General features: G+C 50.0%; 1 protein-coding gene across 2 annotated transcripts in view; it reads left to right on the forward strand.

Moving 5' to 3' along the window:
* The window catches only part of SNX9 (sorting nexin 9), a 111,283-nt gene extending 107,247 nt beyond the window's left edge, over positions 1-4,036 (forward strand). For both annotated transcript variants that reach the window (XM_038526430.1, XM_038526429.1), the window contains 2 exons: positions 552-643; positions 2,415-4,036. In XM_038526430.1, coding sequence (XP_038382358.1) covers positions 552-643; positions 2,415-2,462 — 140 coding nt within the window. In that variant the 3' untranslated portion in view covers positions 2,463-4,036. The remainder of the gene's footprint in view (positions 1-551; positions 644-2,414) is intronic.
* The last annotated feature ends 9,529 nt before the right edge of the window (positions 4,037-13,565 follow it).

Raw genomic sequence — 13,565 nt, forward strand, 5'->3', positions numbered from 1 at the left:
GGGTTCTGGGAGCCCTACTGCCCAGGGCAGTGAAGCTCCATACAGAAGAGGGTCTCCCCCTGTGCCCAGCCATCCGTACAACCTTTCTCAGGCTCCTGAGACACCTGCCCAGGCAGCTGCTGTGCAAGAAGGAACAGGGCAGGGCCTGCCAGGTGCCTTGCCGGGTCCTGCCTACAGATGCCACTCCGAACTGCAGGCGTCTGCAGTGGGTAACCACCACGCCGACCTGCTGCTCCATTGGCGCTGTGAGAACCATGTGCACACATGAGGGATTGTGTGCACTGGGTTTCAGAGTATCTGATAGGCAAGTCAACAAAAAATTGCCCCTCTACTGGAAAGTATTGTTGGCCATGACAGTTCAGGTTATTTTTCTAGCCTCTTTATAAAGTGATTTGTCAAAAAAATAAATAAATAAATAAAGTGATTTGTCAAGAACTGGCGCCCCGAAGCCAGCGAGACTAAACCAGTTGATGACTCATCACAACCCAGAACCCCCAGTGTTGTCTGCTGCAGTTCACAGGTACTGATTGATATCTTGGTTTTGGTTGTAGCTGAGATGAATCACTTCCATAGCAACCGGATCTATGACTACAACAGTGTCATCCGCCTGTACCTGGAGCAACAAGTGCAGTTCTATGAAACAGTAAGTTGGCCACCCCTCCTGGGCCTTTTACACATGTGTGCGCGCGCGCGTGCACACACACACACACACACACACACACACGGGAGAATCCATGATCACTTAACCTTGACCATATAAAGTTAATCTGTTTGTAATTTTAATCCTGAGTAATAAACAAAAGGTTGGTTATTAGGCAGGATTTTTTTTTCTTTAATCCCTTTTAATTATATCTGCCTTTTCCTTTTTGAATCACCTTGGGTTAAAAAAGGTTTCTCTTTAGGAAGAAGGGGCACTGGAAGCTGGTTGTGAGGTCCCTAGGAGCTCTTCCCAGGAGGTTCCCTACCCCCACATCCTCTCTCTGTCTGGGGACAGTGAATGACAGGAGGCCCCTGGCTCTGCGGGCTCTCAGCTGGGGATGGAGCCTGGCACCACAGGCAGGCTTCGTGAATGAGGTTTCATTGTGCATCAAAGGAACTTTAGAAAGAAAATGAGAGAAAGGAACCTCAAATATCTTCATTTAGGACATGGTCCCGAAAATGTAAACTTTTATACCCTGCCTAGTAATGTGGTTGCTTACCAGAGTGTACAGACAACAAAGATGTAGCACACAAGCGGAAACTCAGACCTCTGAAGGCAAGCTCTGTATGATCGACCATGTGGTGGCTGCCGAGTTTCTCGCGGAGTGTTCCACTATTTTCATGATAATCTCTCACGTACGTTCAGGGTGATGGTAGGCAAGCCCCAAACTCACATCCGTGCCTGTGTCATCTTTTGGCAAGACAGTGCAGAAAATGTGTGTCTCCGACAGCAAATTCTTAAAAGGGAGCTGCGATTAGTGTGCTTGTTATGTTGTGTGACTTGTGGGTCAGGAGCAGCTGGTTTTGGAGCTGAGTTCCCAGAAAGAATTCCCTTCAGCATTCTTAGCCTTGTAGCGTGCGGTTCCTGGGCTCTCTCTGTATGAACTGGCGCCACTCTATTGTTGCCCCTCATGTATTAGGGTCGCAGATTGCATTTGTTTTACATGGAAAGATCATTGAAGGGCACCTCTTAAAATTCTGACAATGTTGATTTGTTAGATAATCTCCAGCCCAGTGAGGTTTAATCATCGATGACATTGTGACTCAAAATAGAAAACCATGCATTTAATCAGTTCCTGTTAGAGGTAACAGTTTTATGAGAAAGTAACCCTTAAATACTAAAATTTGCATACTTGTTCATGGAGCAAGCATTTCTTGAGCCCCTGTTATGTACTAAGCACTTAACTCCAGATACTTAGGCTCCATGAACAGCCACAGCCTCTGTGTCCTAGGAGAACATGTGGTTCCCTGGGGAAGGCACGGGTACATTGCTGCAGCCGCAGTAGAGCCCTGGCTTTGGAACGGTGTACACAGCACATACTAGCAGCAGGTGGGATCCAGGAGGCATGCTTGGGGGTCCACGGGTACCCAAGAAGACAGGGGGAATCTAGGCAAGCCTGAAACCCACACCCCCTCACTCACTGAGGAAGAAGTGCCTAGTCTGGAAATACTGCTGCTCAGCGAGGCAGGGGCTAGAAAGAGGGGGAGCTTCCTGCAAGCTGGGGCCATGGCCCCTGGCAGCACCAGCTGGGGCTTGGTCGGCGGGGGGGGGGGGTTCCCCCCAGCTGGTTGGTACTGGAAGAGTCTAGAAACACAGCCCAGTTAAAAGCATCTGAAATGTTTGCCATGTCTAACTTGCAAGAGATGGAAGCAGTAGACGATCATGAAATCCTGGCAGGAGTGGTGTCTCAGGATTGTTTTTGTTTCTTCACCAGATTGCAGAAAAGCTGAGGCAGGCCCTCGGCCGCTTCCCAGTCATGTAGACCAGAACAGAAAATGACGAGAACTCCGAAGTGCTTCTTTCTGACTTTGGGCAATGCAATTTAATCTTTTTCCCCCTCTTCTGCAAAAACAAAAAGGAAAGAACGAACGAAAACCAAAAAAGAAACAGAGTTGCAAAAAACTGCATCTATTTTATTAACAAACCTAAATGAACACATCGGTTACTTAGGGACAGTTGTCTCTGGTTCATTTCCACATCCCTTATTTAAAACAATGGAAATTGTCTCTATTTTTGGAAAGTACTTAAAGTTATCAGAATTTTGAATGGAAAATTAGGGGTTTCCCCCACTGGTATTTTACATAAAATTGTGATTTTTACATCATCCGTGATCTTCTGGTTCTTACCCAATGTCAGATGATTACTAATTGCTTTCTTAAAAATATGAAATATGCCGGGATAAAAAATATATATGTTTGTATATTTTTATAACTCTTTTCAGTCCTGTGGGACACCTGTCTACTTAGGAAAATCTACATGCCTTTCACGGACATACTTATGACTCCAGTGCTTACGTTTCCAGGAGAGAGGAAACCAAGAGAGGGGCTCCTGGGGCCGCTCCTCACCGGCAGCGGCTCACAGTCACTGTCCCCCTTCCCCCAGGAACATTGCTGAGCGTCCCCTTCTGTGCAGAGGGCTTGCTCCTTGGCACCCCCTTCCCGGGCTTAGTTCTGGCCAGAAGGAATATACTGGAGAAGTAGGGCTCTGACTCTGCTCCCAGGGCTGGGCTGACCCTGGTGCTCGGGAAGGAGTGGTCCCCGGGACAAATGTGCTCCCCGCAGCTCTCACCTCGAAGGGGAGTCTCAGTCTATCCAGTCAGACGTGATGAGAAATGGGTGTGAGAGCGTAATTTGCCCCTCGCTTCAGAAGGGAGACCAGCGGGCCAGGGCTATTATCTGAAAAGATGAAAAACCCAGCTCAGTAGACCTCTCCGTCCCACCAAATGGAAAAGTTTAGGGACTGATATAAGGGTGACAACCTGAATAATGCACAGTGATCCCTAGAGCTTTTATGTTCAAGAAGTACGGAGTGATGTTCCTCGTGACTGCACCCTAAACGTCAGAGTTGTCCTGACCACTAGGACTCCAGTAAATGGCAAAAAGCCAGACACCATCTTCACAGACTGTCCGCTTTCCATCTGAACACGCGCTATCTTGCCTGCTGGCGAGCGTGTCCGTCCACAGTTGCCTTACGACAGTACCCACTGCTTTCATTTTCCTGACCTACCAATTATAGTATAGAAAATGGAAAGTTTGGGCCCACACAATGAAACCAAAAAATAAGTAGAAGAGGAAATCAGACGAACATGAATATGAGAATTTCTTGTTCTTTAATATCACGGGTTTTGTTGACGTTTTATAAGTAATTTTCCCTACTTGATTTTTCTTTTATAAAATCTCATAGAACAATGTTTATGATACAGCCATTTAATATATGTACAAATTGTAAAGAATATGTATAAATGTTTTACACAAATGTAAGAGCATGTAGAAGCCAACATATAAATAAATTGTTAAAAAACTGTACAGTAAATTCTGAAAGCACTTTTTCAAAACACTTTTTGGTGTTTGTGTGATTTTTTTTTCTTTCCTTTCCTCTTTTCTTTCTTGGATAATTGCCTCTTGTTTCCAGCTCCTGAAAATGGTCTAAGTAATGAATTTTTCCCCAATACCTAATTCTCCTGATATAAATTAATAATTGAATTTCCTGAGTCAGAGTCCCCAATCCTGGAAACATGTCATAATCACCAGAGAGCGAGCTGTAAGAAACAGATACTGATGCCGATGCCAAGTGTATAAGGGATCCGTAGAGAAGCAACCGATGGGGTGTGTGTGTGTGTGTGTGTGTGTGTGTTCCTTAAGTGATGTTTGCTCTTTTCCATATCCTATAACTTAATTCTATGGTGTAAAAATCTTATGTTACAAGAAAAGAGAGGAAAGAAATCAGATATTAGCTTTATATACACACTGGTATTCAAACAAAAGGAGAAAGTAGGACGGTTGAAATCCTTTTATTGGGCACTCAGCAGTGGCCGTGGCCAGGTCAGCCTTGGTGAGTGGAGTGTATGTTGCTGAGCCCACGCATAACCTCCATCCCTGCCACCATGGCACTTTGTTCATGAACCCACCGGGATGTGACTGGGGAGGCTGGAGAGAGAGACTGACTGGTCTCCACAGAATGAATCATCCTATCCACTTGATTATTAAAATCCTCTTCTGCCGAGGTCACCCTTTGGTGGGCATTTATGGGACACAAATATCTTCACTTTTTTGAGGACGGGTCTATCCACATTCCACTTCCCCAGATTTCTCTGTCACCAATGGTCCAGTTGCTTTCAGGTATCTGACCATCCAGCCAAACCGTGGCCACAGCCCAAGAATGGATAGATCATCACCCCCGAGGCCATTTCTCTTCCCAAGCGAAGTGAACAGCCTGGTGCACTGCTCGATGTTCTGCCCACTGGGAGGATTTCCCTTCACCGTGTCCTTTAGGGATTCCTGGGGAGGGGCTGTGGTGCTGGGGCTGTCTGCTTCAGGTGGTGTCTGAAGACCTTGCAGAACCATCTATAAACCGGGCCCAAGTCTTCTCTCCCTCTGTCAGCTGATCTTTGAGAACTCTCCACGCAGCCACAGGTCAGGCTACGAGAGAGAAGATGGTGTAGCAGTAGTGGGGACCGTGGGCATTTGGGTAACTTCTTTGTGCCCATAGGGCCTGCTCGGGCCTGATCATATATGTACCACTTCCGTTTGATGGTGGAGTGCTGCCATGTGTGCCCAACTTCATGGCCTGATGGGCCAGATAATACCCAGTTCACAATGGGCAGCTCGGGTGTCACCACCTAACTTGGGGGCCCACGGGTAAGCATTTAGGCTTCACTAAGGCCAAGAGCTGTTTCTCACAAGGAGAGTAGTTATCTGGAGGGGGGGTGGCAAGGCTTTGCTCCAGAATCCTAAGAGCCTGCTTTATTCCTCACCTCTAGGGCCCTGCCAAAGGCTCCAGACGGGATCCCTGTCTGCTGTGACATTTCAGGTGCCATTGAATGTGCTGGAACCTATGGCCCCTGCCTGAGAGCAGAGCAGCTTGCACAGCAGCCTGGACCTGTTGTGAAGCTTCTCTTATTCTGGGCCCCACACCAAGTATCTGTGCATCCTGTGGCCTAGTCAAGTTGATGATACCTTCCATACATTCTGATTTAATTGGTGTGAGGAAGGGGCCAGGAAAATGAAAAAAGAATCCAAGGAAAAAAGATGACATGAGGTATTCAGAAAAATGGTAGCTGACTGCAAGCCAGGAAAAGTGAAAGGAATTTGAAAGTGAAAAATGATTATCCATTGAATGTTGATACTTGGAAGATTCTCCTTCAAGTGGCAAAATTTTAATGACCTCGTGTAGATTTCTCTGTGGATTCAAACACATCGTGTGGTTCTTATATGTTGACTTTTTTTTATTTGCATCAACCTTTGGCTATCCCAGAAGAGCTATAGGTATAGAATAATTTATAATATTTACAGATCTTGACCCTGTAAGAATCAGTATTTGGAGAGGAGAGGTAAAAGCACGGCGCAAGGATAGATCAGTGAGCAAGAGACCCTGGTTGCCTACCACCAGGAATGGCAGTCCCAGGACGCCAGCCCCCTGGAGGATTCACAGTTGCCAAGGAAGACATGACTCAGGCACTGGATGGAAGCCTTTACTCACAAAGATCAGCTTCAGGGCAGCCCCGGTGGCGCAGCGGTTTAGCGCCGCCTGCAACCCAGGGCGTGATCCTGGAGACCCTGGATCGAGTCCCACATCGGGCTCCCTGCATGGAGCCTGCTTCTCCCTCTGCCTGTGTCTCTGCCTCTCATTCTCTCTCTGTGTTTCTATGAATAAAATCTTTAAAAAAAAAAAAAAAAAAACAAAAACAAAGATCAGCTTCAGTAATGAGTGTCGGTCCCCAATGGCCAGTGGGTCTCCTACTGCCTCAGGTGTAGGGAGACGGTCTGCGCACACCTGACTCATACAGCAGGTGGAGGACCCTAGCCCTCCCCGCTGGGAGCAGATAGAGCAGGGGGGTTGACCAGGTGCCGCATGACACACTTCAAAACAAATACACATCAGGCCCGGAACAAGCCAAGACAGCCCCAAATAAACAATATGCTCCTAGGTGTGTGCCTTAATTTTTTCAAGCTGTTTGATTTAAAATCCTTTTCTCCGAGGAAGTAAGGAGAATTTTATTTCCTTTGATAAGGAGGGCATTTTCCCATGGGTCTCTTGCACTCCGCCCAGCTTGGCCAGCTGTGCCAAGAACGCAGAGCCTGGACTTCTTTTGACCCGGGCCATTTCTCGGGGCTGTTTCCAGCAAGCATCCTTGATGGATGACCTGACACCTTCACGGAAGAAAAGCAGGCTTGCTCCTGCTTGCTCTGAAAGCTCCAGGCTCCTCTCCTGTAATACAGCTCATGGCATGTGCTTGCATCCCTCGGGCTCCTCCAGGCCGCCGCCCCCGCCCCCCCTTGCAAGGCAGGAAGAAGCCAGAGCTCATGCTGCTGCAGCAGCACCATGCATAATAAAGCCTGTTGTCCGCCTCACCTAAGCCTCCTGCCGGCATCCACGACACAGTAACACTAACTCATTTGCTCATAAACAGAACAAAATCAATCCCAGACCCAGCTGTTACTTTTGTAAGAAAACATTTTTAAGGGGATCCCTGGGCGGCTTAGCAGTTTGGCACCGGCCTTTGGCCCAGGGCCTGATCCTGGGGTTCCGGGATCGAGTCCCATGTTGGGCTCCCGGCATGAAGCCTGCTTCTCCCTCTGCCTGTGTCTCTGCCTCTCCCTCTCTCTCTCTCTCATAAATAAATTTTTAAGAATATTTTTAAAAAATTTCAAAACAAAAGAATAAGAAAATGAATAAAGCCACCAAAAAATACATACATCAGCATAGACCGTAAAAGGATGCGGAATAGTCTTTGACACTCCACTAGGAAACTGTATCAAAGAACAGGAGAACAAGTTGAAGTCTTAGCCGAGCAGAAAGGTTTTTTTTTCCCCAAAAATTTATTGAGATACAACTGACTTGTACCATACGAATTCAAGCGTGCAGTGTGGTGGCCTGATACATGACTATATTCGGGAACATACCATCACCTCACGTCGTTCTCTCTTGGTGTGTGCCAGGTGAGAAGTTTTCAGATCTACTGTCCGCAACTTTCAAATATGTAATACAGGATTGTCACCTGTCGTCGCCACACCACACAGGAATATGTGAGTGCCGTTGGCAGTTCAAAGAACAGCAATGAACCACTTTGAGGACCACGAAAGCTCTGGGGAGAAGGGAGAAGAATGACTTTAGTCAACAGTACGTTCAAAGGTCTGGAGATGGAAGTACATGATCTTAGGCAAAAAAAAAAAAAAAAATTCAAGGAAGCAATGGTCTGTCGGATTTGCAGGGCTCCGTGGGCGGGAAGAGAGAGACAGGTAGGGTGTGGGACTTGAATCCAGGAACCTGGGCGAGGCGAGACCAGCTGCTTTAAGCCGTGCGGTAATGTTCTATGAAAGGCCGAAGACCTGCCATGGGCTCACCCTCGCCGCTGGGAGCTGCCCTGCAGAGGGAGCACCTGCAGCAGAGTCAGGGAGGCCGGGAAGTGGGGTTGGTGGTGAGTCACTAATTCTGGAGAAAAGCCACGGACTTACTGAAAGCAATGTTGGTTTTACCAGCAGGCCAGAGTCATGCACTTCTCCTCTGGGCATAAAGTGACGTCACAGCATCTGGCAGCGGACACAGAGGCCTCTCGCGGTCGGGACGCAGCCCCATCAGCTGTCCTGCGGAGGTTCTCAGCCCGAGGTAACGGTGCCTCCACAACACATTTACCGAGCCTGTTCCTGTCCTCTGGGGAGTAGACGTCAGAGATGCTGTCGAACATCCTCCAATGCAAAGAAGAGCTGTCACAATAAAATTATATATATATATATCCACCCAGAATGTCCATAGTACCCAAACTGAGAAACCCTACTTTAAGGCAAACAGACAAGGGGCGTCTGGGTGGCTCAGTTGGTCAAGTGTCCAACTCTCAGGTTCAGCTCAGGTCATGAGCTTATGGGCTGTGGGATCGAGCCCTGTATCAGGCTCCGCACTCAGGGGGAAATCTGCTTGAAGACACTCTCTCTCTCTCTCTCTCTCTCTCTCTCTCTCTCTGCCTCCCTGCCTCACATACTCACTTGCTCTCTTTCTAATAAATCTTTTAAAAACCATAAAGTTAAAAAAATAAAAATAAAAAAAAATAAAAAATAAAAACCATAAAGTTAACAGACAATTGCTTTTTGCCTGGGGACCAATAGATGGTTTCAGGTACACACAGAAGGTGCTCAATAAATGTATATGGCCGAGGATAGGATGAAGGCCATCATCAGTAGGATCTAAAGGAGCCCAGGGTAGTGGGGGAACAGAGGCGACAGGAGATGTGCTAAGGCTAAAACCACGGCACGTGGACTAGGAAGCAAAACCCAGGCTAACAGTGAGTTTCTCTAGTGGTTCTTTGGGGGTATGATGATGATCAACCTTTATCGTAAAACTATTTCTCTGAGGTTTATTTTTTTTTTTTAAGATTTTATTTATTTATTCATGAGAGAGAGAGAGGCAGAGACACAGGCAGAGGGAGAAGCAGGCTCCATGCAGGGAGCCCGACGTGGGACTCGATCCCGGGACTCCAGGATCAGGCCCTGGGCTGAAGGCGGCGCTAAACCACTGAGCCACCCGGGCTGCCCCTTCTCTGAGCTTTTGTAAACAATGAGCTTGTATCATAAATCCAAGTGTTTAAGCTCTCAGAACGCTTCCATTTCCCACGCCCTCTGCTCCCCGGATGCTCGTTAGCCCCAACAGGGTGCCGGACACCCACTCGCTCTGCAAGCGCGGGCCTCGGCGCGTGCTGTTCGCTTCACCCTGGCACGGAGGAACCCGCAGACGCGCGGAGACAGTCCTTCCCCTGGAGAAACGCGCGCTCCCGTAAAGAAATCTGAATTGTGAGTCGGAGCCCGGAGAATCACCTTGAACGAGTCTTGCACACCCTCCGCTCTTGGTCCCCTCCTCCGTGGAGCGCCAGGACGGGAGCAGACATGTCCCAAAGCCCTTCCCAGCGCCGGGATCCTCCGAGAGTCACGTGCAGAAGAGCAGGGAGGGGGCCCGAGGCCCACGGCCTCCCAGCTTCGGCTGGGGGCAACCCCTCTCTGGTACAGCCCCCCCGGGACTTGGACAGCCCCTCTGGGACACAGTGCAGGGCTTCAGGGCAGCGCGGGTGCGTCCAAGAGCCTCTGCCTTCTTCACCTGTCAGCCCCGCCGATTCCAGAGCAGGACCTGGCTGCCGGTTGCACCTGCTGCTCCAGGCACACCTCACCGGGCAGGAGACAAAGGGGAGCTTGCGAGCAGATGCCATCCAGGGTGAATGTCCAGACACCCTCTTTCTGCTCCAAATCTTCTCGATCTCAAGGCGGTCATCAAGCATGAATGGACTCCACAAGTAGTAACAAGGTGAGTCATGCCTCTGTTCTAGAAGAGTCATTGGCCTCTTTTCACCCAATGGGCACCAAAGGCCAGGAGTAGCACCCCTCTGCCCAGGCCTCTGCAGCCCCTTCCACATCTGGAGAGCGTTCCCCGATTCCCTTTGTCTTGGCACACCCAGGCCCTTCACAAAGGACGGTGGAGCTCCAGAACCTACTTCCCAGAGTTGGTGTCAGTTGAGTTACACGAAGGGAGACCGGTTCTCCCCAAGGTTTGTGGAGGTTCCCATGCACGCCCTGGAACCCCTGCGCCTTCCCAGCCACAGCCTCAACAGCGTGGTCTCCCAGGGGAGTCCAAATTGGCTGAGACTCTTTGAGCTTATTATCTGGACATTAAATCCAGTATCATGTGATATACTCTGGCTGGAAAGCTAATCTGAAGCCTGTGGCAGACCCAGAGTGAGGCCATTCTGTCCCGGAGCTGGGGGCCAAGGCTCCCCAGCCGGATGGCCCCCCCACACCTGCTCCTTCTTCTGGGGTGAATGGGCACGCACACCCGCATCTCACTCCTGGTTTGCCTACTTGAGGTTATTTTTTTAATTGCCTCCATTCTGATTGCCACCCGTGTGTTTTTGGCAGTCAGATATTAATAGTGATTTTCTATTTTGTTTCTTAGCCATTAGAATATAAATAATTTTCCAGTGAAGATGGGAAAGAAAGGGTGGTTAATAGAGAAGTTAGGGCAGGGCGGCCCGGGTGGCTCAGCGGTTTAGCGCCGCCTTCAGCCCAGGGTGTGATCCTGGAGACCCGGGATCGAGTCCTGCATCGGGCTCCCTGCGTGGAGCCTGCTTCTCCCTTTGCCTGTGTCTCTGTCTCTGTCTCTGTCTGTCTCTCGTGAATGAATGAATAAAATCTTTAATAATAAAAAAAAAAGGCAGCTCTGTGCTGCTTACCCTGCTTACCAGTTCCTTCCCACACAGATAAGGAAACAGGCCCAGGCTGAATTCAGTTTGCCACTTCATTTAATAAATGTCGGCTATTAGGATTACAGATTTGCCTAGACCTTGGCACAGAGGGCCGCTGACAGGACAGGGGGAAGGCTGGATCCTGTCGAAAGCAGGATGGGGTCATTCACGTCAGGTGGGGTCTTGGGTGAAGCAAAGGGCCTGCAGCTCCCAGATGTCACAGGGACCAGCGCCAGCTGACGATGCCCCAGAACTGATAACAGGTGGAAGGAGAGGAGCTCTGCCCAGACCCAAGACTGAGTCAATCCCTTTTAAAAAAAAAAAGGGTGGGGGAGGTTGCAGCTGCCAGACTCTTCAGGCACTGACCACTTAAAAAAGGCAGCTGCCCTGGAAGGCTTTGCCTGATTGACCTGGGAACAGAACTGAGATCCTTCAGGGCTTGAACATAGTAAACAGTAAGTGCCACCAGCTGACGCAGACAGCAGGGGCCTCGACTCAACCACAGGCCCACAGCCTGACTTCGAGTTTGGTTCATTAACTTCCTACCCTCTGTGTTATCTTTTTCTTTTTTTTTTAAGATTGTATTTATTTATTTGAGAGAGAGGGGGAGACAAAGACAGAACACCAGCAGGGACGCCTGGTGGCTCAGCAGTTTGGCGCCTGCCTTCAGTCCAGGGCGTGATCCTGGAGACCAGGGATCGAGTCCCACGTCGGACTCCCTGCATGGAGCCTGCTTCTCCTTCTGCCTCTCCCTCTGCCTCTCTCTCTCTCTGTATCTCTCATTAGTAAATAAATAAAATTTTTTAAAAAAAGAACACCAGCAGAGGGAGAAGCAGGCTCCCCTCTGAGCAGGGAGCCCCGCAGTGGGGGCTCAATCCCAGGACTCCGGGATCCTGAGCTGAAGGCAGATGCCCAACCGTCTGAGCCCCCCAGGCGCCCCCATTCCCCGTGTGATCTTGTTTGTGGTGTGACTCACCCTGTGCGCTGCTTCATGCACCATGTAAGAAGCCGAGTCAAGCACACGGTGAAGTGTCACTGGGTCTGGAATCCCGAGCCCCCTCTACAATCATGTTACCCTCGCTGTATGGTGGCAGAAAGCTGACACCGTGGGGAGATCAGCTAGTGTGTGTGCCGTCGCAGTGTGCTCGTGACACATAGAGACCTGACAGGCGTGTGGCAGGGACTGTGACAAGCGGCCCGGGCTCTGGGCTGACAATCTGGCCTTCCTTTGGCAGTAGTGGGCACCCGGCAGGCCCGGGTTTGCACTTGTCGTGGCTCCCTGGGCCTACTGAGAGGAGAAGGGGTTTGTGGGACCAGCCTGACCCCCTCCCCCAGGCCAGGCCTCCCACCTCCCGGCCGATGCCTGTGTTCCGACGTCTCACAGTCTGGCCAGTGACCATCCGGCCTCCTTCCCTTCCTGTGCAGCTTCTGGGAGCTGCCTGGGCTCCTGAGCTCTGGGGACTGGGGCACGATCGTCGCACAGTGTCCTCATGTGAGTGCAGGCCACCACTCAGCACAGCCAGTCTTGTCTTTTTTTAGAGGACACACCCCTGGGGCTCGCTTGCTGGTGGCCCCCACTGTCCCTGCACCCCCATCTCCAGAGACTCCTCCTCCTCACCTGCCCTTCCCATCCTGGCCCCCTCAACTTGGCAAGACCACAAACCTCACCTTGGTCCCTCTCCCCTCCTGGGCCTGGCATCTGCATGCAGGCAGTGATCTGGGGCTCATGTGGGGCTCGGCTCCACTTTTTCTCATCTCTGGGGATCAAAGTCCTACACCACCTGCTGTCTCATGTCTGAAGCCATTTTTCATATATTCTATCCATTTTTCTCCTCATCAAAGGAGGGGTAACTGCCCTCTAGTACTCCCACCGTCGTTGCTAAAAGTAGAAAGCGTATTGTTTATTTTCAAAATCGAAGGCCAGGGTCATGGAGAGTACTTGGCACGCACATCCCCCAAACTGTATTTTGCTTTGGAGCGGGTTCCAGGAGACTCTGTGAAACCACTTAAAAGCATAAAGTTGAACAAAACCCCAAAAAGTTGCACTAACGCTTCAGTGAGGCACATTTTTTTAAATTATTTTATTTATTTATTTATTTTTAATATTTTATTTCTTTATTCATGAGAGACACACAGAGAGAGGCAGAGACACAGGCAGAGGGAGAAGGAGGCCTCCTGCAGGGAGCCCGACGTGGGACTCTATCCCAGGACCTCGGGATCATGACCTGAGCCAAAGGCAGACTCTCAACTGCTGAGCCGGGTGCAGTTTTAAACGGTGTATCCTTTTTGCTCGCTCTCTTCGGCAAACTCCCCACCTTCCCTCTTAGCCCTTCGTTTCAGGGGCCCGGAACCACCCCTGAAAACGTGGCTAAGGAGGCTGGCAGCAAGTCCAGGATTCCTGTGGAATCCGCCTAGATCCTGTATTTCCCCTCCTGGGGCGGGGCCGCAGCTTTGAAGGCCTCGACCTGCTGTAGCGTCCCCTGCAAAGCCACAGAGCTACCGCTCCTCCTCTCCCAAACTCTGACCCACGCTGTGTTAGGCCTGCGAAGCCCGTGGTGGACGGTGGACAACACCTGCAGGAGGCAGTTGCGTAGTTTACTACGTGGGGGCTCCCCCCTCCCTCCGGGCCCGCTGATGCACCACGCT

The sequence above is a fragment of the Canis lupus genome, chromosome 1 (genome assembly GCF_011100685.1).
Source record: "Canis lupus familiaris isolate Mischka breed German Shepherd chromosome 1, alternate assembly UU_Cfam_GSD_1.0, whole genome shotgun sequence".
Classification (NCBI taxonomy): Eukaryota; Metazoa; Chordata; class Mammalia; order Carnivora; family Canidae; genus Canis; species Canis lupus.